The sequence below is a fragment of the Onychomys torridus genome, chromosome 15 (genome assembly GCF_903995425.1).
Source record: "Onychomys torridus chromosome 15, mOncTor1.1, whole genome shotgun sequence".
NCBI lineage: Eukaryota > Metazoa > Chordata > Mammalia > Rodentia > Cricetidae > Onychomys > Onychomys torridus.
The window spans coordinates 46,140,152-46,163,227 of record NC_050457.1 but is presented as its reverse complement, the minus strand read 5'-3'; the positions used below and the strand labels follow the sequence as shown (position 1 = coordinate 46,163,227).

The 23,076-nt window shown below is 39.2% G+C and overlaps 1 protein-coding gene across 1 annotated transcript in view; it reads right to left on the bottom strand.

The window, feature by feature from the left end:
- Positions 1-23,076, bottom strand: part of Fyb1 (FYN binding protein 1) — a 138,055-nt gene that overhangs the window by 18,426 nt on the left and 96,553 nt on the right. The window contains exons 4-12 of the mRNA XM_036206699.1: positions 15,586-15,632; positions 12,313-12,332; positions 11,727-11,761; positions 10,692-10,812; positions 8,125-8,284; positions 6,417-6,561; positions 4,211-4,233; positions 2,835-2,901; positions 1,695-1,832 (exon numbers count right to left, since the gene is read on the bottom strand). Coding sequence (XP_036062592.1) covers positions 1,695-1,832; positions 2,835-2,901; positions 4,211-4,233; positions 6,417-6,561; positions 8,125-8,284; positions 10,692-10,812; positions 11,727-11,761; positions 12,313-12,332; positions 15,586-15,632 — 756 coding nt within the window. The remainder of the gene's footprint in view (positions 1-1,694; positions 1,833-2,834; positions 2,902-4,210; positions 4,234-6,416; positions 6,562-8,124; positions 8,285-10,691; positions 10,813-11,726; positions 11,762-12,312; positions 12,333-15,585; positions 15,633-23,076) is intronic.

Sequence of the window (23,076 nt, the reverse complement as noted above, 5' to 3'; positions counted from 1 at the left end):
ACCAGCTTCTAGCCATCAATTTGAAGTTTATTGAGGCTAGTTTTGAACTAGTTTTGTTGTTCAAAAATAGTCAAGAGTAAAGATAGTCAGTTTGTGTGGCCTGTAGTCACTAGACCAATATTTCAGATTTGCTCTAAAGTTTAGGCATATTATCACACCAGAGTATGTTAAATGAACTCAGTATTTGGAGCTTAATGTTATCCATAAGTCTGGCCCAAATTGTTTATTTGAATTGAGGACTGAAATTACAGAGTCAAAAAAATCAACAGCAGCCATTGGCATATGACCACATTTCTCTGGTATGTACATATCTACACCAAACTAGAAAATGATGAATAAGAAAGGAATGCACACTTAAACTAGACAGTGAGAGCTTATGAATAGGAGTGGGAAGGAACCAAGATTAGGTGGTATTTAGTTGTAGCAGAAAGGATGTTTATTTTTTGAAGTATGACAGGCACGCAATACACACACACACACACACACACACACACACACACACTCGCACACACACACACACACTCGCACACACTCACACACTTCTGGAAGATTCACGTATAGCGCAGGAATGATTGGTTAAAGTAGAAGATGAGGACATTTGCTCCAATAACCCCAAATCAGAAATTGGTAATGTGAAAACAAGGCAGAAAATGTCTCTTCCTTTCCCCCCAAGTAAAGGTTATATTTGAGCAATGTTGCTCGAGAGAAGACTTCTTGTTATGTGTTCTCAAAATTGCTTGTACTGACTGCTATTCTGGTGTTCTATGAAAAAAGATAAAATTAGGAATTCTGGTGTGAAAACAACTTATAAAGATTTCAGTTAAATGTGATGAACACATTAAAATGCAAAACAGAAAGACTCTTCTGAACATAATTAAGATCCTTCAAAGTTATATATATGGAATTTATATTAAGGGGCTGTTTTGAGGCTGGATGGGGAAAGAAAATGTATTCATTAGTGATTCAGATAAATTTGAAATTCTGAGAATAAGTCTGTATAGGTATATGATTAAGAACAGTTATAAGTCACTGCTGACTCCCCAGGGGAGACCTTGCCTTGGAGGAGATGGGAATGAGGGGTGGGTTGGGGGAGAAAGCTGGTGGGTGGGAGGAGGGAGGATAGGGGAATCTGTGGTTGATATGTAAAATGAATAGAAAATCTCTTAATAAAAAAAGAACAGTTATAAAACTTTCAGTATTATATTCAGAGAAAAATTCTAAATTATGTTCTATATTTTAACAAATTAACTTTGAATAGAGAATAATGAGTTTTAAAAGTAGTCAGTATAATGTAAAATGTAGGCTGCAATCAGAATAGTTTCAGATGGGATTGTACAAATGAGAGAAATCCTTCTAAGTAGTGTGTATGTTCATGAATGACTGTGCTTGAGTATGTATGTGTGTGTGTGTGTGGGTGTATGTGTGTGTGTGTATGTGTGTGTGTGTATCTTTTTGTAAGTTTGCAGAGAGAGTAAAGTGTATCTTAGAATTACTTGATAATTTCAGAATAACTAGGGTCCTCTGATCTAATTAATACACACTATGAGATGAATGTAAGATGATTAATGGAAAATAACAGTAAAGTGGTGTAAGTTTATCAGGACTTGCTTATTCGTTATAGAATATTAGTAGCCTTCAATTAAACCAATATTAGTGTAGTTATTGTGCACTGAAGGTGGCCAGTTGACTCTTACGATGAACCTTCATTATTGTCTGACTCAGAGACTTTACGTTTCTCTCGAATACTTTTCTTTCTGTCATCTTTTCCCTTTAACATCTTCAAAATCCCCCAGGACCACGTGTTAGGCTTCTCTTCAACCGGCGGCGTGGATCTTTGGAGCATCAGGCATTTGTCAGAATGTAATAATCAGCAGACCATGAAGACATTGTGCGGACATTCAGAGTTTAAATAATTATACTATGCTGACCAGGAAGTAGGTTATTGTAGCCAGTAATATGGTGCTGCTAAGTACAGATTCTGGTGAGTGAATATTTCTGTCATCAGGCTGGTCATTTTTTTACTTATTCAGTAAGATTTACCCAGGTTTCTAAAACATAAAGCTAGGTCAAATCAGAATTAAGTTTAAAATGTCTACTTGGTATTATTTATGATAGAAGTAAAATAATAATTACCAGATCTTAAATATTCTATTTTAAAATGGAAAGAAAATTTATCAACTCAAAAGATAAATCATTATTATAAATCATTATTACAAAAATAAAAGAATTTATTATTAAGCAATGGATTAACTATTCAATACCAGTTCTGCTATAAAACTACCATAGATAACAAATGGTCTCAATTTACTTGAAACAGGATCTCACCTTGTAGCCCAGGTTAACCTTGGGTTTTTAAGCAGCTCAGACTTAGCCTTGAACTCCTGGGTTCAAGTGATCCTTCTGACTAAGTCTCTAGAGTGCTAGAATTAATTACAGGTGTGAGCCCTGACATTCAGATATAATTATGTTATTATGCAAAAGACATTCCAGCCACATTACTGATAAACCCCAGAGATGGTTGTAAAGGTAAATTATTGATTAATAGATAAATGATTGGAAAATATTTGTAAAAACACCCACAACACTTATAATTTGTCCCCTTTTCATTTCATTTTTTTCTCATAATTGAGATTTTTTCAATCTACCATTTCACTTACAGTGTGATACAGTTACCCTTCTTGACTTTCCATTACTGTCAATTAAATCTTCACATAATGTTAGGACTGAATAAGAACAATATTTTCTACTTTTTTCCTTTCTGGAAATGAAAACTCAATTTCCATATGTGTAATATTTTGTAAAAAGAAAAAAGGCAGTTCGACGGTTATTCTTACCTATCATCACCACCTTCCTCTTCTATCCCATCATAAATGTCATCATCTGGCGGCGGTGGGAACATACCTTCATTTGGATAAGGAAGGAAACCTTTCGTCAATTTGGCAATTTGGTTAAATAGAGGTCACTCTGATTTTGATACTAAGTCCCCCCTATTTGCATGCAGAAAGCATCCCTCTCATACTATCTTTTTAAGTAGAAAACTTTAAAATTTCCCAGCATCACATAGATAGTTAAGAATTCATTTGCTTTATTGATTATTTTCAAACATTTTAGGACCAAAGCCATAATAAATAAGAAATTAGTGATGGTGGGCACTCTGAACTTTATGTAAAACAAATGTGTGAGAATTACTATGAAAATAAGTAAAACAGAACAGGAAGTAGAATTTGATATTTATCATGAAAAGAAGGGAAGTGAGGAGGTAGTAAGAAAAATTCAGGTAACAGTGAGTAGACATTAAAGACAGGTTGAGAGACTGATAAAGAAAATGAAATGGCATGTGAGAGGTGACCCTAAACACTAACAGTGATTGAAAGAAACTACCAAAGGAAAGGTCACATTGTAATACATATCTATTAGACTAAAACCCTTTCTTGCTTTATTTGTTATGTTTTGCTCTTAGGGACTTTGCTATATGACAAATATTTACTTAACAAGTATTTGTAGACTAGCTTCTATGTGCAGGAAAATGACCTTGAAATATAACTTTCAGTGTGAGAATTTGAGCTCTTGGTTTTGCTGCCTGGGTCTTTAGGAGGCATCATCAAGGTACCCATATAGTTTGCCATCTAGACAGGGATAATTCTGGAAGTAAAGGAAGGTGTTTATTCCTAACTGTGTTCAGACAGTCTGTAGGAACCAAGACTATCCCAGGCACACTGGGAGTGGAGTCACAATAGGGCACTGGCAACCTTGAAGACAGAAGTGACTGCCTCACAGTCCTTTGGTGACCAGGGCAAGAATCTGGGTCATAGACTCTCAGTAAATACTTTTTCCACATTCAAATCCCACTAATGCTTTCATTTCTGGTTCCTAGGTTTTATACAGGTACATAAGATCATATGTGTATGTATGACAAGAAAGCAAAAGAGAAACTGTCTAGTGGAACAAATGTGACTAAGGGGTGGGAAGAGGAAGAGGTGAAAATGTGAAGGTTGAGGGGAATATGATAAAGTTCATGATGTACTTGTTATAAAAATGTTCTTATAGAAATCAGTACCAAGTACAGTGGCTACAAACCAGTAAACTTATATTTAATATCTTTAATGTATAGAAATATGAAAAATCCCTCTTACTGTTAGCCACCTAGTCTTTTGCCATTAACATACTCAATTACTTTCAAGACTGCAAGCATGGAAAGCTGTTACCTCACCTCCACTTCCGCTCTGACCATGGCTAAGAACAAAGCAGAAACAATAAATGTATGAGTTATTTAGTTTTCAAGAAGATGATTTCAAATACTGAGAGGACTATAAAAGTTAGCATTCTATTTAAAACTAGGATGAAATATATGAAGAGCAAGAAGAATGTTCACTGTAGTAGACACACCGTGACAAGGCAACATAGTATAGCCAATGCACAACCAGCAAGAACCAATGAGTTACAGTACTCTAGTTCACAACAATGATGCTGCTTGCTTTTAATAAACTTCCCATGAGGTAATTTTCAGTAATTATACATTATATTTAAAATTACTTTAAAAAGTACTCTGTGTTATTTTAGGAGCCAATTAGGACAATTATGACTGCATTCCAGTTCAACTCTTTGCAGCATCTTAGACCTACAGTATCTAGCTCTTAATCTGATATCATTACATTTTGTTTTAAGAAAAAAAAAACTTCAAGTTGCCACCTTTTTAAAAAAAAAAAATTTTATTATGTATGCAGTGTTCTGCCTGCATGTATGTCTGCAGGCCAGAAGAGGGCACCAGATCTCATTACAGATGGTTGTGAGCCACCATGTGGTTGCTGGGAATTGAACTCAGAACCTCTGGAAGAACAGCCAGTGCTCTTATCCTCTGAGCCATCTCTCCAGCCCTAAGTTGCCACCCTGATGAGACTTTTATATGGTGTGGCCCCCACTTCTCTAAACCCAGGTTGCCTTTTTGTTTGTTTGTTTGTTTTACTTATTTACCCAACAGTCAGATTTTTTTTTTGTTTTGGCTTTTATGGTTGTATGTTCCTCCCTGTATCTCCCTGTTTGAGTCCTGTGAGAGCCAAGCATGGGCACTGGAAAAACTTAGACAGTGTCTGTTTGTTCATTTCTGCCATCTTGCAGGAAAGAATACAGAACTCCAAGCGTTTAGCCCCTTTTGAACCTAGCTACAACCCAACCTCATTTTGACCTTTGGGTAAAGTGCCAGCAACAGGAGTAAGTCTGATGTGATCAACATAGAAGACAACTATATAATACTGGTACCCGGTTTTAACATTCCTTTTGCAAGCCAATGGGAGGAATTAGTCTGATGCCTGTCTTTGGTGAATTTGAAATAAAAGCATACTGTTGTCAGTGGGACTTTGTAGAAAGGCATGCATGGTACATCATGCTCTAGAATTTGATTTGTGAAGAAGTTGACACACCCTCATCCTCATTTCTATTTTCTATTTCTATTTCTTCATATTCTATTTTCTCTGCCACTTCTGTGCATGAGGCAATGCTTTGAATCAATTGCATTCTGGATGGCTGATATTCCCAGTGAATATGTTTCCTCTTGGAGATGCTCATATCTAAGGCCTCAGGAATGTCATGTGCTGGGAGCAGAGCTACCATTTGTTCATTTCATCTATTGCATGAACTTACTTTTATTTGTATGTAGTGTATGCACTTGGCTTAATCTCAGGCTAGAACTTACAGAACATAAGTTACATAAACTTCTCTAAGTCAAAGATCTCAAGTATTTCAGTTTAGTCATGAGAAACTAATAATCAGGCACATGGGAGAAGATGGTCTCTGTTTTCTTCTCCAAACAAGATGTTTTGTTTTTGTTTCTCTGCTCCACAAAAGTGTTTTTTTTTTTTCCAGGAAGAAATTCCACTCTAATGTAGGGGAGTAAATAGACACTAGAAAGTGGACCTTTAGTCAATATCTAAGGATAATAGGGGACTGGAATTTGACTTTTAAGGAGTATACTAGAGATGGAGTGGAAGTCAAAAACTTTTCTTGTTATATTTTCAAGCAATGGCAGGAAAGGCATGTAGACTCATAGATTTAAGGGTAGAAAAAGGAGGGGGCTATACTTTACATCTTCTACTTCACAGTTTCCCAAATCACACTAGTTTAGGCATGTCCCTAAGTTCAAATCATAATGAATATTATGAAAGTGTTTTGTAGTAGACAACACGTTTAACACAATTATACCGCCCATTACATTTCAAGTAACATGATGTGTGTGGCCAAAAAGTAAAGTAAAAGACGATGGAGTTACACATGGCCTTCCCCTCAAACTAGGGTTGTCGTACATGGTGATTAAGTTTAGTGATTGGACCATTAGTGACATGGAAGGTAAAATTGTGGACTCTTGAAATACATGACATCTGACAAAGGGACAGTGATCTGCTCACAGTCTGTGTGTCACACACCTGTTAGGAGCATCCTGCTCAGCCACATCATCGTAAACTTCTTGGTCATCTTCAACAAGTCTCAATGGAACAGCGCTGAGAGTGTTCTTCTTCCGTTTCAGAGAATCATAGTCAATCTCGACAGCAGTCGTTTTAATGTAACCATCTACCAAAAGGGGAAAGAAGTCCAGGTAACTACAGCTTAAACACTTCAGAGTTATAATTTAAAGTTGTTATAATTTAAATTAAGCAATTGTTCATTTGCTCTTGGATATTTCTCTTTAGGGTTGGGAATGGAGCCTAGCATGTCCAAAACCCTGGGTTTGGTTCCCAGGCTATGTATACATGTATACACACAACACAACACACACACACACACACACACACACACACACACACACACACACACACCACCACCAACAACAACAACAACAACAACAAAAAAAAAAACAACAAAAAACCCAAAACCCGAAGGCACTTTATTAAACATTAAAAAGCTGTCTTTGCTTGTAATCTTGACTTAAAGACCTTCTGTGTATGTAGCCTGAGGTTTTATGTACTCTGCAAAGACTTAACTCTGTGGTGCTTTTAAGTGAGTCAAGAATCAATTTGAAGATTTTAAAGTGAGTCACATGATACATTTCTTCTAACAGAAATGGAGAACATAATGACCTTTGTAAAATTTTACATTACATTGTTCTTCACTAAAAAGAACTACATTTGCCATTTTAGGTTTGATTTTCCCTCTCTCTACTTACTCAATAGTGTATTCCTAACATGAGGCACGTAGGTCTGGAAGGATCTCATCTGAACTCTAAAGGAACATATGACTAGGCAGTTCATAGACTCTAGGAGAAAATGTACTACTGTTATTCTGACAAATGGATGTAGTATTAAACTAACCCCTAATGACTTATAATTATACCCATAAATCAAGGCTTCTTGTAACTTTCATCAGAAGCTTCTGTTTGCAGATGCTAATGAACACACAGACCCACAACTGGCAAAAATGCAGAGACTGAGACTACAGAATGCCCAGTCTTAAATGGAAGGTACATATGACATCCCTTCCATAGTCTCAGGGATATTCCAGAAGAGGGACAGAAAAAGTGTAAGAGCCAGAAGTGGTGGATGATTACAAGGAAACCATCCTCTGAACACAGCAGGGCAGCTCTACACACAAACTCACAGTAATTGTGACAACATTCACAAGACCTGTCAAGACCCTGCCAGGTCAAATCCAAGCATGAGAGGGGAGTTGGACAGAAAGTTCCACCCCTTAACCAAAAAGCAACCGGTCATTGTTGGTTGTTGGTAAAGGAAGAGTCAGTGTGCTCTAAGACTATAGCCCCTGGTATAGACCACACTCCAGTGAAAAACCACACATCCAAGAGTATTTGGTTATCATAAACTGGTATTGATGGGGAAAAGAAAAAGGAAAAGAAATAACACAAAGTTGGTTGAAAAGGAAAGAAAGGTTGAATCTGGGAAGAGTTGGGGGAGGGAAGGAGAATATGATAAAACATGTTATATGATATTCTTAAAGAACTAGACAAAAAAAACCACAGAAATCACACACACACACACACACACACACACACACACACACACACACAGAGAGAGAGAGAGAGAGAGAGAGAGAGAGAGAGAGAGAGAGAGAGAGAGAGAGAGAGAGAGGATGAATAAGAAAAAGACAAGCCCTTGAAGCCACTGGAAAAGGTGCACTCACATGATCCCCTTGCAGTTCTGCCCAGCCATTTTCCTTCTGGGTTGTCTGTGATGCGGACTATTTCAATGTCCTCCCCTTGCTTGAAGCTCAGTTCGTTCTTTCCTCCTTTGACATCACAGCAAGCTTTTGCACGATGGATGACCTGAATGGGGCCTGTTAGCTACAAGAGGAGAGAAGAACATAAGAGAAAACCACTGAGGAATGCAATTTTGAAACATGGTAATCCCACAGCCGTCATCCTGGGTGAATGCTCTTATTGAAAGAGTCAAGGGAAAATCACAGAGGTGCAGCGAGGCCAACAAAGAACTGTGGAGCATGTGCTGTGTGGTTCATGAGAGAGTAGCAGGATCTGATGAGCATAAGCACCCTGGGAAAAATGTATAATGAAAGGGCACCAGGTATGTACTTATGGATACTAGCTTGTCCTTCCTTCCTTCCTTCCTTCCTTCCTTCCTCCCTCCCTCCCTCCCTCCCTCCCTCCCTCCCTCTCTTCCTTCCTTCCTTTCACTTGTTGAATATAAACCTGTAGTAAATACTACCTGCTACATATAAGATAGCATTTTAGAAATAGCTTCAAAAATAGTAAACAAATACCAGGCAAAGTTTTCATAACTAACATTCTGGATAGCATGATGACTTACTAATAGGAGGATAATATATCTTAAGGCATGAGTCTTTACATCTGCATTTTCTATTTCTAAACTGAGGTCTTCAATAGGGTGTCTTTCATCTTTTGATAAATAAATATGGACTGTGATTTTGGGGGGGAAGAAATTGCTTTATTGAGTCTAAGTTGTCTTGAATTGTGTGATATATTAATTATGTACCATCAAAAATATTGTTTAAAGCTTAGGTTGATGGCTAACCACTGCATTAATTCTGGGACTTATTAGTAAAAGTAGAAAGTTTATGGGCTGAGTTGGATTTATTGTAGTTGGTCTCTGTGAACAACCTATAATCTGAATATTTAAATTACAAATCTTCTGCAGCTGCACTGGACTTGAATCCATGCAGAGTTCAGAAGGTTCACTGGTTACTTGCTGGCAGTTTCTTGATACATCAGTGAAATGCATATCATCATATCAGTTTTGGAGCAGAATTTCTTAATAATGTGGAATTTGTTTTAGTATTTAATAAACATCGATATGTCAGCAAAAAAGAAAAAGGAAAATCCAAGTTGAATTATGAGATACTCTGATTCTGACGGAGCCTCACATTTTATAAACCCCAGTGTCTATTAACGCCTGGGTGGAGTGTAGCTTGTAAGGTTGGCAAACTCTTGCATTTCTGTCTATTGATATGACTTCTACATTCTGTTTTTAGTTATTAACAATATCATTTGAATGAATGTGTGAAATAATATATTAGTTATTTTCCAAACTAATCTCAAATCCTTGAAAACCATGAACAATCTCTGGTGAAAGGTGCACTCATGTATTAAATTAATTTTCACTTGAAGAATATACATCTTGGTAGTCATGCATTTTGTGTGAGTGAAATGTCTTAGTTTTCACATTGTAATCATAACTTTACTTGTACATGAAAAGCTTCTTTTCCCCCCAAATTTGTGAAAACTCATAGTAGATACAGTGGCTCTTATATAATATTTCATTCAATCCCATAACAAACTATAGAAAAATGCCACTTATTTTCCCTCTAAAGACTAGGAATCTGAATCTCAGAGGAGATAAGCAGTAAGTACAAGAGCACAGAACTTGTATGCTCAGCTGGGATCGGAATCCACATCTATCCAATGACTCCAAGTTGTTATGCTTTCCTTGCATCGCCCTGTTGAATTTTTGTTTTAACATAACACATGTACTGGGAAGTGATACATGAGTCATATTTTGTAATTCCATGTATTGAATTCTCTAGAGAAATAAATACTTAAATATAACAATATGCATTCCTTTAACAGTGAAGAATAGTTCTGTAACTCAGATCATCACTCCAAATACTTCTGAGGCACCAGAACATACCAGATGGGTTATGTCATCAAATATGGGATAGCTGAGAAATTCAACCTGTATGTGTAACACAGTGGTGGTAGCAATAGAGGTGATTAAATTACCAGAAATCAGAGAAGATGAAGGTTGGAAATTGAGGTATTTCAAGAGGGACAAGAGATAGCAGGTCTTAGAAACCAGTAAGCACGGGTCTTAAAGGCAAACATATACTTTAGATGCAGATACCAGGATCTCTAGTGGCTCAAAGGAGTTGTGGTTCATTCAGGAACACTGTGTTCATGGCGTCACCATGTGACATGCCACTGGGATATCTATGGGTGTGGTTCCAGATGCAAGGCACAAAGTAGTGATGTATTCATTTCCTCAATCAACATAAAATCCCTGGATACTCACCAATTATAAGCTAATTAAATTTTATTTGGATTATTTTTATCCTGTTTCATTTTTTATGGTAAATGATAAGGTGGTGTATTGAACAAAAAAGTATTGTTTCAAAACAATGATAAAAAGTACTCTTCAACTTCATACATTTTCTTGTAATGTTTTAAAAAAGATTCAAAATGATGCTACCGCTCTCTTCTTCAGCAAGCGAGCTCTTACCTTAAATTTCTTCCTTAATTCTTGTTCTTTCTTTTCTTTTTCTTTCTGTTCCTTTCGTTCTAGCTCTAACCTCTTCTTTTCCTCCTTTTCCCGTTTCTTGTCTCGTTCTTTGGACGATTCTCTGTGAATAGAAATTGTTAAGTTGTGGCTACAATGTGCAGGTGTCTGTAGGTCAGGAAGCACTACGCCAAGCTGTGTCTGCCCACTAGAGAAGAAGGTCTCTGAAGAGGAGACGGAGGCAAGAAGCTAAAGATGTGAAAATCCTGAATGTGCGAGACTGTTTGTACAGCCAGAAGGAGGCCCACAGCTACAGATACCTTCTATGGCAGCCCCATCCCCTTCCCCCGGCAATGTCACCACCACAGAGAAGAAGGTAGTGTTCAGAAAGCCTCTCCCCCATCCTCATGGCCTCTTGGCATCTCTCCCTCTCACTTCCATGGGCATGCATGAGCACATGCTCACAGGAACTCATATTAAATTTGATGTGGAGATTAGTTAGAAGTGGTTGAATAATTGGGAAGAGAAAATTAAGACACCTGAGCTCAGCATTTGATTGAGTAAGATTATTCCTATTTTCTCACAGTTTCCAAGAAATTTCTCCATTTATTTTGAACTATTGTGGAGTCATGGATTCACTTTTTATATCTATCCAGCAACTAGTATGTGGGCATCTGGGTGCTAGCCACAGCCCGTGGCACTGCTGTCTCTGAGTGAAAAGGGGTACAATAAACAGTGAATTCACTTCCTCAGGATACTGAGAGGGAGAAATACAGATTCTTGAGTCTAGTCCCTGACTGTCTTTCAAGTAGCTTGCAGGTCTCACATGACAGTTTGTCACCAGAGTCATATGTAGAGTCCTTGGAGAAGTCAACCAATTTTAGTCCTTTGTAGTGAAATAAGGGATGTCATTACAGGCCAACCATTGTGTAAAGAAAGTATTTTCTTCCTAGTGTTTTTGTACACCCGTGATCCCTCTTACAAAACATTGTATTCATCTTACAAGGAAATTCTTATGGTAACAAATGCAATGCATACATGTCTTCATACGTTTCTCCTTCACTCTCTTGTTCCTGTCAAGAAAAACAGATTATTATTAACTATGATTATTCCAAAAGATCATACATATATTTTGATGTATTTCATTAACAACTTATTTTTTAAAATAATTTTTTGTGAGTTTATATAATTTGAAGCTAAATTGGCTTATTTGAAATTTTCTTTCTCTTTTCTCTTTCTTTCTTTCTTCATTTCTCTCTCCCTTCCTTCCTTCCTTCCTTCCTTCCTTCCTTCCTTCTTTTATCTTTCTCTTCTCTCTCTCTTGCTCTCCCTTTTTCAAATTGTGAGATACATAGGAAAAAGAAAAGGAGATTTCATTCTCTGTCTTACTCAGTCATTAGCTGTGCAGCCAGACATCAGTTCAGCATTACACTACCGTGAGTCAGCACACTGACTGGCATAGAATGTTTCAAGCATTTCAATTAAGTAAGATTAGAAATGGAAAAAATATCACGGATACTTATAAAACTTTTTATTTGTCTGTTTATAACAAAGAAAGTGAGTCATAATAATGGTTAAATATTCCAATTTTAGCAATAGAAAAAGAGAAATAAAAATATCTGACCTCTTCTAGATTTCCAGGACCTACAGGATTAAAAAAAAATACACTGTAATTAAGAAGTACTTCAACATAAGATCATTGGATAAAATAATACTCATATCAGTTCAAAGTATAACAGAACTTATCCTCTAAATCACAAATCACGTGTCTTAAATACTTGGTATTTTTAACACTTGTAATTTAATTATAAAGTTATTTTATTAATTTTCATAAGATAATGCAAAAGTCAAAACAAATTATGCTATTTTTTATTGCTTTATGTAAGACATAGTACATTTGATACATGTACTTGTGTGAAATGTACAACAGGAAAAAAAAAATCACAAATAGTCCACACTTTTGTCTCATTCTTTCTCCAGGATTTGCTTTCATGTATCAAACAAGTCAAGGTGATTAAATTAAAAAAAGACTACTCTAGTTTAATGTAATATACATTCTACTAGATATCAAAACATAATCTAATATTATAACTAATAAGACAATAATATAAATCATAATAAAACATATAGCTAGGACAAGGGAATTGAAAAGAGAGCTTGGGGGCTGTGCTGGATAGTTTAATGTCAATTTGATACAAGCTAGAGTCATTTGAGAGGTGGGAATCTCAAGTAAGAAAATGCCTCCATAAGTTCATGGTATAGGCAAACCAATAGGCATTTTCTTAATTGGTAATTGATGGGAGAGGGCCCAGCTCACTGTGGGTACTGCCACCATGGGACTGATAGTCATAGGTTCTATAAGAAAGCAGGCTGAGCAAGCTGTGACTAGCAAGCCAGTAAAGAGCAGCCCCATCACCCCCATGGCCCTTGCATCAGCTCCTGCCTCCAGGTTCCTGCCCTGCTTGAGTTCCTGTCTTGACTTCCTTTGATGATGAACTGTGATGTGGAAGCATACACTGAATAAACCCTTTCATCCTCAAGCTTTTTCGTTCATGATGTTTCATCCCAGCAATGGCTACCCTAACTAAGATAGGAACTAAGAAAAATTTACACATGGCCATATAACATATGCACGCATATACCCGTGTTCATGCATAGCTGATATACTATAGGGGTTCAGTATAAAATAATGGGAAGAGGATGGATTATTTTGAGTTTGGCAGGAAGATATATATGTATATGAGGCAGCATATACCTTTAGTTTCCTGCTAAGTTCTAAACACAAGGGATGAAGTTCATAGGGAAAAAATAAGGAGCTGTTTTATTTCCTAGGAACTAAGACTTCTTTAAAAGTTAAAAAGAATAATTTCTAAGGCAAAAATGAATGAATTTTATAATATCAAAATACATTTGTGCTGGACAGCATGGACTAAGTCGACAGACGATAGAGAGAATGGAAGAAATTCGAGGTTGACGTGGATGAATATCTGGGCTGTAAAGGAACACCTGCAAGCCAGCCAGGAGAAGACACAGCCCCATGGGAACAGAAAGGTCAATGGAGAGAAGACATCTGACAGTACAGACGGTCACAATATCTCATAAGTGAAGTCAGCTGTCAAACTCCAGAGTGGAAAAGGGAATTATGAAATGACAACCAGTATGAATTAGCCAGGGGAGGGGAGGCATTGTTTTTTTGGTGATGAAGCTAGTGGTGAGTGTGCTACGCTCCAACAGATAGGTCCACACTCATACTCACATGGATGGTGCTTGCTAAATTCAGCGGGTTACAAAACAAAACGAAACACATGAAATGGAAGGGGGACTCGTGCTGGGGAAGTGGTGTTGATAAGGGTGGGCATGGGGTAAGAAAGGATGGGAGGGTGAGTATGATCAGAATGCACTATATACATGTATGGCAATATCACAGCAGAAGGTCAATAAAAATAAAAGGTACGAACATTAAAATCAGACCGAATGTTATACCCTGAGATTAGGAAAAGATTAGAAAGCTCAGTGATGCTATCTGCCAGTAAAAGGTGGGACATGTTGCCACACTTGCCCTGTTGTTGAGACTGTAGATAGGGCATCAAATCTGAACAACATTCTAGCCCTACTCAGCAAAGTAAATGCCTTGGAGCTCATAACCAGCCATTCCCCTATCATTTCTCTTAGAAAAAGCCTCTCTGAAGTCCGCATGGGATGAATATGCAGGGGAGCCCTGTGGTATTTCTTCTAGTCCCAGTGAGTAAAAAGTGGGTGCATTCCACAGTGTACTGTATAGTTCTGGAAGGAACTCTGGCCAGCTGGAGTGTGGCCAGCGTGGCTCCAGCAGGCCTTGCCCTTATCCCCGATTCCCTCTGCCTTGCTAAAAACAGTTAGATTACATTCCTAAAGCTAGCCACCAAGGTGTGTTTCCTTCTTCGGCCACTTCCTCCTCCTGAGGCTGACTACCAAAGCCCAGCAATCAGAAGCCCCCTTTGGTTCACCTAATTAACATGCCCAATTAAACTTAAATACTTCATCCTAACACCGTTTCCCCTTTACCTTTATAAACTGCCATTTGTCTATGGGCCATGTCTGTCTCTTCTTTACCCAGAGGCAGTCCTTTGTCCCTCCAGGACAAATACACCCCCTTTCCCTTGTCCCCTTCCCCGTCTCCCTCACCCCCTATCTCCTTTATCACGGCATCCTAGCCCATTCTAACCCAGACCTCCCCTTCTTCTCTTATAAACGACGCCTGCAAGGTCATTTGCTGCTGTTTTCTGCCTGAGTCAGAAAGCAGCCAATTCAACTTTTCTTCCCTACTTAATAAAGATCTCTCTATGAAAACAGGTGTTTGCCTGTGGTTTGTGCCTAATCTGGGGTCCGGGAGGAAGCCCCCTCTGTACCATGTTCCCCTTCAGTACTTAGTGATAACAGACTAAATGTGTCCCCAGTAATGAGCGTGGAAGCTGGGAGAAAAAAAATCTTATGCTGAGTTTTCTCAAAAAGAAAACCCTGTAACATACTTTTTAAATAAATCACACACACACACACACACACACACACACACACACACATATACATACATACATACAATCACATGAGAAGGATATGTGCAGACACACATTAAGTATTTTAGGACTCTTGCTTATGGCGAGAGAAAGAAGGTAATGAGTCATGAGAATTCCTGGAAATAAGTAATATGAGGACGGGGCGCTCTATAGACCAATGATGGTCATGCCGTCACAGTGCCGTGACATTTGACTAATTCAAACATGTAGCTCAGATTTTTTTTTTTTTTTTTTGAGCTGAGGATCGAACCCAGGGCCTCGCGCTTGCTAGGCAAACACTCTACCACTGAGCTAAATCCCCAACCCCTCAGAATTTTTTAAGACAAAAAAACGTTATCCCTTACCATCATAGTGCATGACACCATCTGGATGTTCTTCATTTATAGGATTTCTGGAAAGGAGAGAAAAAAAGGTGGGAATAAAGTAGATGGCTCTTGCTGACTTTAAACTGCACAGACATGTGCATGTAACAGTGGTCAATGAATAAAGAGGCCGGAAGTTGGAAAAGAGCAAGGAAGGTTGCATAGAAAGATTTAGAGGGAGGGGTCAATGATGTAATTATAGTACAATCTCTGAAATAAAAAATAAAAAAGGGAAAATGATGGAACTATTGCTTTCTCATTAGTCTTTGCTCTGACTTAAAATCCACACACCACTGGAATAGGCTTTAGTCTTGTGTTTATGTTGCTACTGTGGATTGAAAAACAAAAGGATACTGAGAAGTTCAAGTCCAGCACCCTCCATTCACAGTGGACATGTTCAGTCGGTCCACTGCTTCAGGGGACTAAGCATGCCAAACTGCAGTCAGTCAGTTACTCTGGGACTCTTCCAGCGTTTGATTGGTTCTCTGGCACATATACAGGGCAGTTTTACTCCCACCCCTGACTTAATCCACCTCTTGAAGTAGACCCCACCCAGCTTTACCTCCATCAAGTGCATGAATGCTGTGTACTTCCTTCCCCTCAGGTGCTTAACCCAACTCTCCTTAACAGCAGCATCAATATGTGGGGCTCACAAATTCTTAGCGGGTTATGTAGCCAACTATGCTCCCCATTTCTGTTCTGAGACAGGTTAGTAAAGATGCAGAGAAACTAGTCAACCTTTCTGACACTGGGCATTACAAATAACTGGTTTCCAATCTCAACTCGACCCCTGATGATCTTATTACTTTTCCTTCTAATCAACTTTTCTTGTGTCATCATTTTTGATACCCATTCAAAACCTTGACCACTCTCCTCAAAAATGACCTCCTCTTCTTGCCTGGGAAATCAGATAACCTTGTATTTTGTTCTACTGATAAAACAGAAGTAACTGAAAATGATTTCTATTAAGATATATCTTCTCAGAACACATACTTATCTGTAGCCCAGCTGTGCTTACCTTCAGCACACCATTTTCTCTACCTATATTCTGTTACATCCACCTTCTTAGAAGTTTTGCATCTCCCACTGTCTCCCTTTCCCATGTGTTGTCACATTATTTATACTTTTCTCCTTTCTTCATCCTCATCCCTAAAGATCTCATTCTTCAGCTCAGGCTGCTGTTACCCTAACGAGACTAACACTTTTCCTTGCTGTTGTGTAGCAGTTTCTCAGAGAGTGACACATTCTGAAACATTCTATTCCGCAAGAAGGAAAACCAACAAAATAGATTCAGGAAGTCCCTGGCACTGACTAGTTTCACTAGCCTCCTCCCTTTCAGAGTAAACAAGCCAAGTTGTAAAGAAGACTCCGAGACCAGACCAGCTGCTGGGAAGAAGCAGACACCAGCCAAGTGACCCCGGAGAAGTTTAGAACAGCCGAGTCACTTGGGACACTCTCCAATCTGTGGAGCTACCTGCAGGATGTGCAGTATGCTCTGGGTTCCCAGCTTTTGTGAGCTGTCACCTAGGCTGGTATAGGCTTTGGTCTTTGAATCATTTTTGCTCCCGTAAGTAACCCCTTATACATATTCCTGTAAATAACCCAATAAAACTCATTGGTTTACCAAGTTGGATTTTGGTGGTCTTGGGCTCCCTAGCTAGGGAGAGATATGTGCATAGTGTCTCCTCAGGAAAAGTTTTGTCCCACAACAATTGCCTGTCCAAATCTTCCACATTAGCACAAGATAATCCTCTTTCCCACAGCCAAGTTAAAAAAAAAAAGCCTATATTCACTGGCTCTACTTCCTATCCTTCCTTCATTTCTTCACTGACTAGTGTCTCTGTCTTGTGTTGCCATGTTTTCATGCAACCTGCTCTGAAAAATCCCTAGTGATCAGATCCTCTAGAGTTGCTATATAGCTCTTGACCTTAACGTCCATTTTGCCATTCTTGAACCTCTTTTGTTTTCATAAAAAATACTTCCTGGGGCTGGAGAGATGGCTCAGCAGTTAAGGGCACTGACTGCTCTTCCAGAGGACCTGAGTTCAATTCCCAGCACCCACATGGCAGCTCACACCTGTCTATAACTCCAAGATCTGACACCCTCACATAGAAATATGTGCAGGTAATGCACCAATGCAAATAAAGTAAAAATAAATAAATTAAAAAAGAGAAATACTTTCTGGCTCACTTCTTGTCCCTCTGGCCACTATCCTATGTTTTCCTTTGTGGGTTTATGTTCTTTTAGCTTCCCCGGTAAGTGATGAGATTTTTTTTGTCTCTATGATCTCAGTTTGGCTTTCTTAATTTTCTCTTACTTTACCTTTGTTTGTAGCTGGTTCCATAAGCTCTCACAACATCATGTAATATCTCAGCCTTGGTCATGTCTATGTTGAAATCTCTATCTAAGCCAAGTCTCTGCTCTGAGTGTCAGCGGCATGAGTGTACCTAAGTTGTCTCATACCTTCAGAAGTATAGGAATCTGCAGCTCTCCCTTCCCCTAATCTAACTTGGAAGTCCTCCAGCCAGTTTTATATCTTCTCAGAAAACAAGGTTTCCACCTTCCCTACAGAAAGATAATGGGCCCGATATCCCTTACCCACTTCAGGAGTTATAAACTACAGTCCTGTTTCATCTAGACCTCCATTGCTTATCTTTCGTGTGCTAATCTGAAACTAAAAGCAAACATCATCTTATTTCATCTCTAAACACTTCAGTCGATATCCTCCCCAAATTAGACCTTGTGTGTTAGTACAAAATATGAACTCAGTCATCAGCATGACGAAGGCCTCTAATCCCAAGAAGATTTGGCTGCAGGGAGATTGCTAGGTCAAGACCACTGGAGCTGCCAAATAGTAAAATTCTGTTGAAAAAAAAAAAAAGATTTCAATCACATTGTACGTGTGTGCTTTAAGTTTGACTAAGAGCTCACAGCTTTCTTTGATAATTCATGTTCATAATTCTCTTTATCATGGAGGTTTGCCCACCACCTCAGTTTTTCTTTACTCCTTGCAATTTATTTGTTGGGGTTATCAAGTTGTTTTTGGATAGTATGATTAGCCCTGTCTGGATGTAGAATGAATAGTTCTTCTCATAGTGAACTGGGCACAGGGCTTTACTTCTCAAATTCCTTTCCTCCCTCCCTCCCTCCCTCCCTCCCTCCCTCCCTCCCTCCCTCCCTCCCTCCTTTCTTCCCCCCCTATGATCCTAATCATTGAGACTCACTCTCATTGGGTAGCTCAAAGGGGTCTAGAACTCTCAGTCCTACCAAGTGCTGGGATTGTAGGCATATGCCATCATTCCAGGGGGGATTTCTGCTTCTCACATCGTCTCCTTTCCTGTTGATACAGAATTCTTCCTCTGGACACTCTGTTTCTCCTCTTTCTCTGTGCTTAGCCCATGCTTCCTTTCCCTGGGTTAATTCTGGTTCTTAAATTTCTTTTTATTATTATTATTATTATTATTATTATTATTATTATTATTTTAACAGTAAATAGTGTGTGTGTGCCTGAGTACATGAGTGGGGGTCAGAAGACAACACTCAGGGGGTGGGTCCCTCCTTCCACCTTCTTTAGGTTCTGGGAGATTGAAATTAGGTGGCAGGTTTGTCCTAGTGAGCACATTACCTGCGGAGCCAGCCGCACACCTGTATTCTGGCTTCTTGTCATCCCCCTGCTGTAGGCCCGGACTCTCCCTGACAGCGCCTCTCCTGGGAGGTTGTTCCCTAGCTCCAAAGTCCGCTCCTTGCTGCTTCTGGGAGACTGTCCACCTCTAGAGAGATTATCCTGTGCTACTTTGTAACTATGGAGTAAAAGCTTGCAGGTCTCAGGACCTGGTCACAAAAGCCTTGAGGAAAGTGACCCTCACTTTGTTCATTTACTATAAAGATTGTCATTTTGAAAATACTTTTAGAATAACTCCTGCCTTGTTTATATTTTGAATGAACTGGTGATATAACAGTGATACTGAGTAACTTTTGTCACCAAAATGAATGATTGCTATTTGTGTAAAAGGATACTAAACAAACAAACAAAAGCCCACTGGACTACTTTCTAAAACACCTGGATAAATAATAAATAAGTAATGATAATGAAGCAAAGGGAATTATCCTAGCACATTCATTCAAAGCATTTCTTACCCTAGAACATGTTATTTGCGCACATATACTCAATATTATGCCATACAAAATTTAATGCTATTTTATGTGTCTGAGTTTATGCCATATAGCATATTAATACAATAACTATGAAACAGTGACCACAATAGCAGCGATGGTGGAGAGAATACAATGGACAAAGACGATGATAAGAAATAGGTGCACAGGTCCTGAAAAAAACCCAAGTCCAATTGCCGCCAGCTGCTCAGTGTTGGAGGCATAGAGAAAAGCCCCACAGACAGATGAAGAGAACAATGGGACTAGTCACAAGCAACCACACAGACGACTATCAACTGAGCAGAGGGAGGCAGCCAAGGAGGAGAAGCAGCAGGAAGCTTATCAGTGGTGATAAGTCCATTCCAGCAGGCTCCCACCACAGGGCTCTGTTTCACGCCACCGCCTAAAGAACTAGATGAAGTTCATCTAATATTATATTCAATAATTATGCCTGTCATGTTATAAAGCTGTAGTTCAGTGACAGAATGCTTGGTGTGTGTGTGTGTGTGTGTGTGTGTGTGTGTCCCTGGGTCAGTTCCCAGGTAGGTAAAAACCAAGCAAGCGAACAAACAAAAACCTACTGAGGTTCTATGTATTAACATTTAAAGGTATAAAACTGCTGGTTTTTATGCTGCATTTACTCTTCATAAGTTTAGCTTTTTAACTTTTTATTGCTGGATCTGTTTTGGAAGGAAGAGGTACATTAAGTGACATATAAAACTGTTTTATATCCGTCCTTATCAGGAATAAACCCCTCACTCTGGAACATGTTTTTCTATACTAAACCTGTGAGATATTTCGAAACTATGACTGGCCCAAGCCAAAAATTTCCAAATGGAGTTAGGTAAGGCTGCCTGGCAGTGGCTTACGGATGTGCCAACTTTCAAGTTCTGGAAAATTCGAAGCGTTTGTAGTTAATTACAAGACTACACTGGTACATTCTTATTCAAAACAATCCCTTCTACTAACTAGAGTGACTTCAGGGGAAGAACACTTTGCCCTTTGCTTTTCTAACCTTAGTCATTTCCCATTCTTTATTATTTCTCATTACCTCACTTTTCCTGTCTTATTACTATTAATAACCATGAGATTTGTTTTGTATATAAAAACACAACCACTGGTTCTGTTTCCATCCGAAGGGCCAGTTACACTGACATAATTCTAATTCATTTTAAAATAGTACTAAGAAGTGTGCTACAGGGAAAGACACTGATTTGAACACTAATAATGAAAAGCTCAATGTTTGGATCCATTTCACTTTTTAAGTCTGAGTTAACATAGAAGAGAATGGAATGAGCTGTATGTATTCTGACCACTAGGTGGGGAAACAATACAATTTAAAATGCACATAACGTTGTCTTCAACTATGTGATGTTTGAAGTTATTCATGATTTCTGGTTCCTATTTACCTCCAGACCTCTGACACTTACAAGACAAACTGACCTGAATGACATGATTACAAGTCACTCCTGGGAATACCTTCAGAAGCAGGCGGGACAGGCCCCACATGGTCAAAGTCCATCTCTCCCCAGATTTCTCCCTTGACCCCAGCAGGAGAGTTTACTGGGCACCCAGGAAGAGCTCTAGCTCACCTTGACAGTCCTCTAGCCCATCCCCCACTTGACGGAAGTTGAGGTAGACTCTTCCCTGTCTACACTATTTCTTTCTCTTTACTGCCTGTCCCTCATCACCATATAAAAACATGCTGTTATTTCCATATAAGCTCGATATCATCTTTGCTACATAGTGTACTTGACACCAGCCGAGGTTACAGGTACGTGAGATCCTGCCTCCAAATACAGAAACAGAAACAAAATCTCTCCCCAGGCCATTTGTTACCCTGCGTCATCAACAGTGTCTCTATTGGCTCTTTCCAGTTTCTTTGAGTGTGCACACGTATGTGCGTGCGTAGGCCACAGATTGAAGTCAGGTGTGTTCTTCTATCACTTTCCACTTTATCTTTTGAGACAGGGTCTTTCTCACTGAATCCAGACCCTGTCATTTAGCTACACTGGTTGGTCGGTGAGCTTTGGGAGTGTACCTATCTCTGCCACGTCAATAACTCTTCCTCCTCCTCAGCATTGGGGTTACAGGCACATGCGGCTACATACAACTTTTCACATGGGTGATGGGGGCAAAGCAGAGGCCCTTATCTTGTGTGGCAGGCACTTCCCCATCTGAGCCACCTGTCCTGGTTAACTTAAATTATCCACTTGACCCATCTCAGAGTCATCTGACATGAAAGCCTGGATTGAGCAATTTCTTAGTTCACAGTGGTCTGTGGGGGTGTCCCTAAACAATTATCTTGATGTTTAATTAATTCAGGAGGGCCCAGGCCACTGTGTTTGACACTGTCCCTAGGCAGATGGTCCTGTATTATACAATCAAGCTAGGTAAGCATGAGTGAATGAACCAGCAAGCAATGTTTCTCCATGGTTCCTGCCTTCAGGTTCCTGTCTTGAGTTCCTACCCTTCCTTCCTTCCATGATGGAGAGGGACCTGGAAGGATAAGGTGAAGTAAGCCCTTTCCTCTTCTAAGTTGCTTTTGGTTGGTGTTCTAGCAGAGCCACAGAATGGAGGTAGAACAGAGACACTGCAGCCTCACCTTCCACCCCCTTGAAAACCATGTCATCAGGGACACATGCTTTTTCCTAACTTATTCACACTTGCCAACCTCCATAGGTCTCTCATTTGGCCTTCAGTGCATCTGAGGCACTTTCTCACTGCCCCTTTTTCTGGTCCCTCCATACACCTACTTTATTCCTTCTTCTTCTTTATTCTCCTCTGTCCCCAGGCAGGCCCAGACCCAGAGTTTTGTCTTTTCTGTCTGTACTCCTTCCCTCTCCCTCCTTGGTCAACTTACCAGCCTTATCACTTTAAGTATGGAATAAAGTCTGACATCTCTCCCATCTGTATCTTTATAATCAGAACTCTCTCTGAAACTCTCCATTGTTAACTCTCCAAGTGTCTCCTCAGCTTTCCACTTGAACTTTAAATAGTACTTCAATCTTTCAGAGCCATGACTGCTTAAAAAGAAAACCTTTCAGGTTTATTCATTTTATTTTTATGTATATGGATGCTTTACTTGCATGTGTGTGTGTGTGTGTGTGTGTGTGTGTGTGTGTGCATACAATGTGCATGACTGTTGGAGTCCATGGAAATGGATGTTTGTAAGCAACCACGTGGTTGCTGGGAATTGAACTCACTTCCTTTTCAAGAGCAGCAAGTGTTCTGAACTGCAGAGCGATCTCCCCAGTTCCTAGTCATAACTTACTTCCTCTCCCCTGACATGGCTCACCTGCAGCCTCCTTATGTCATTTG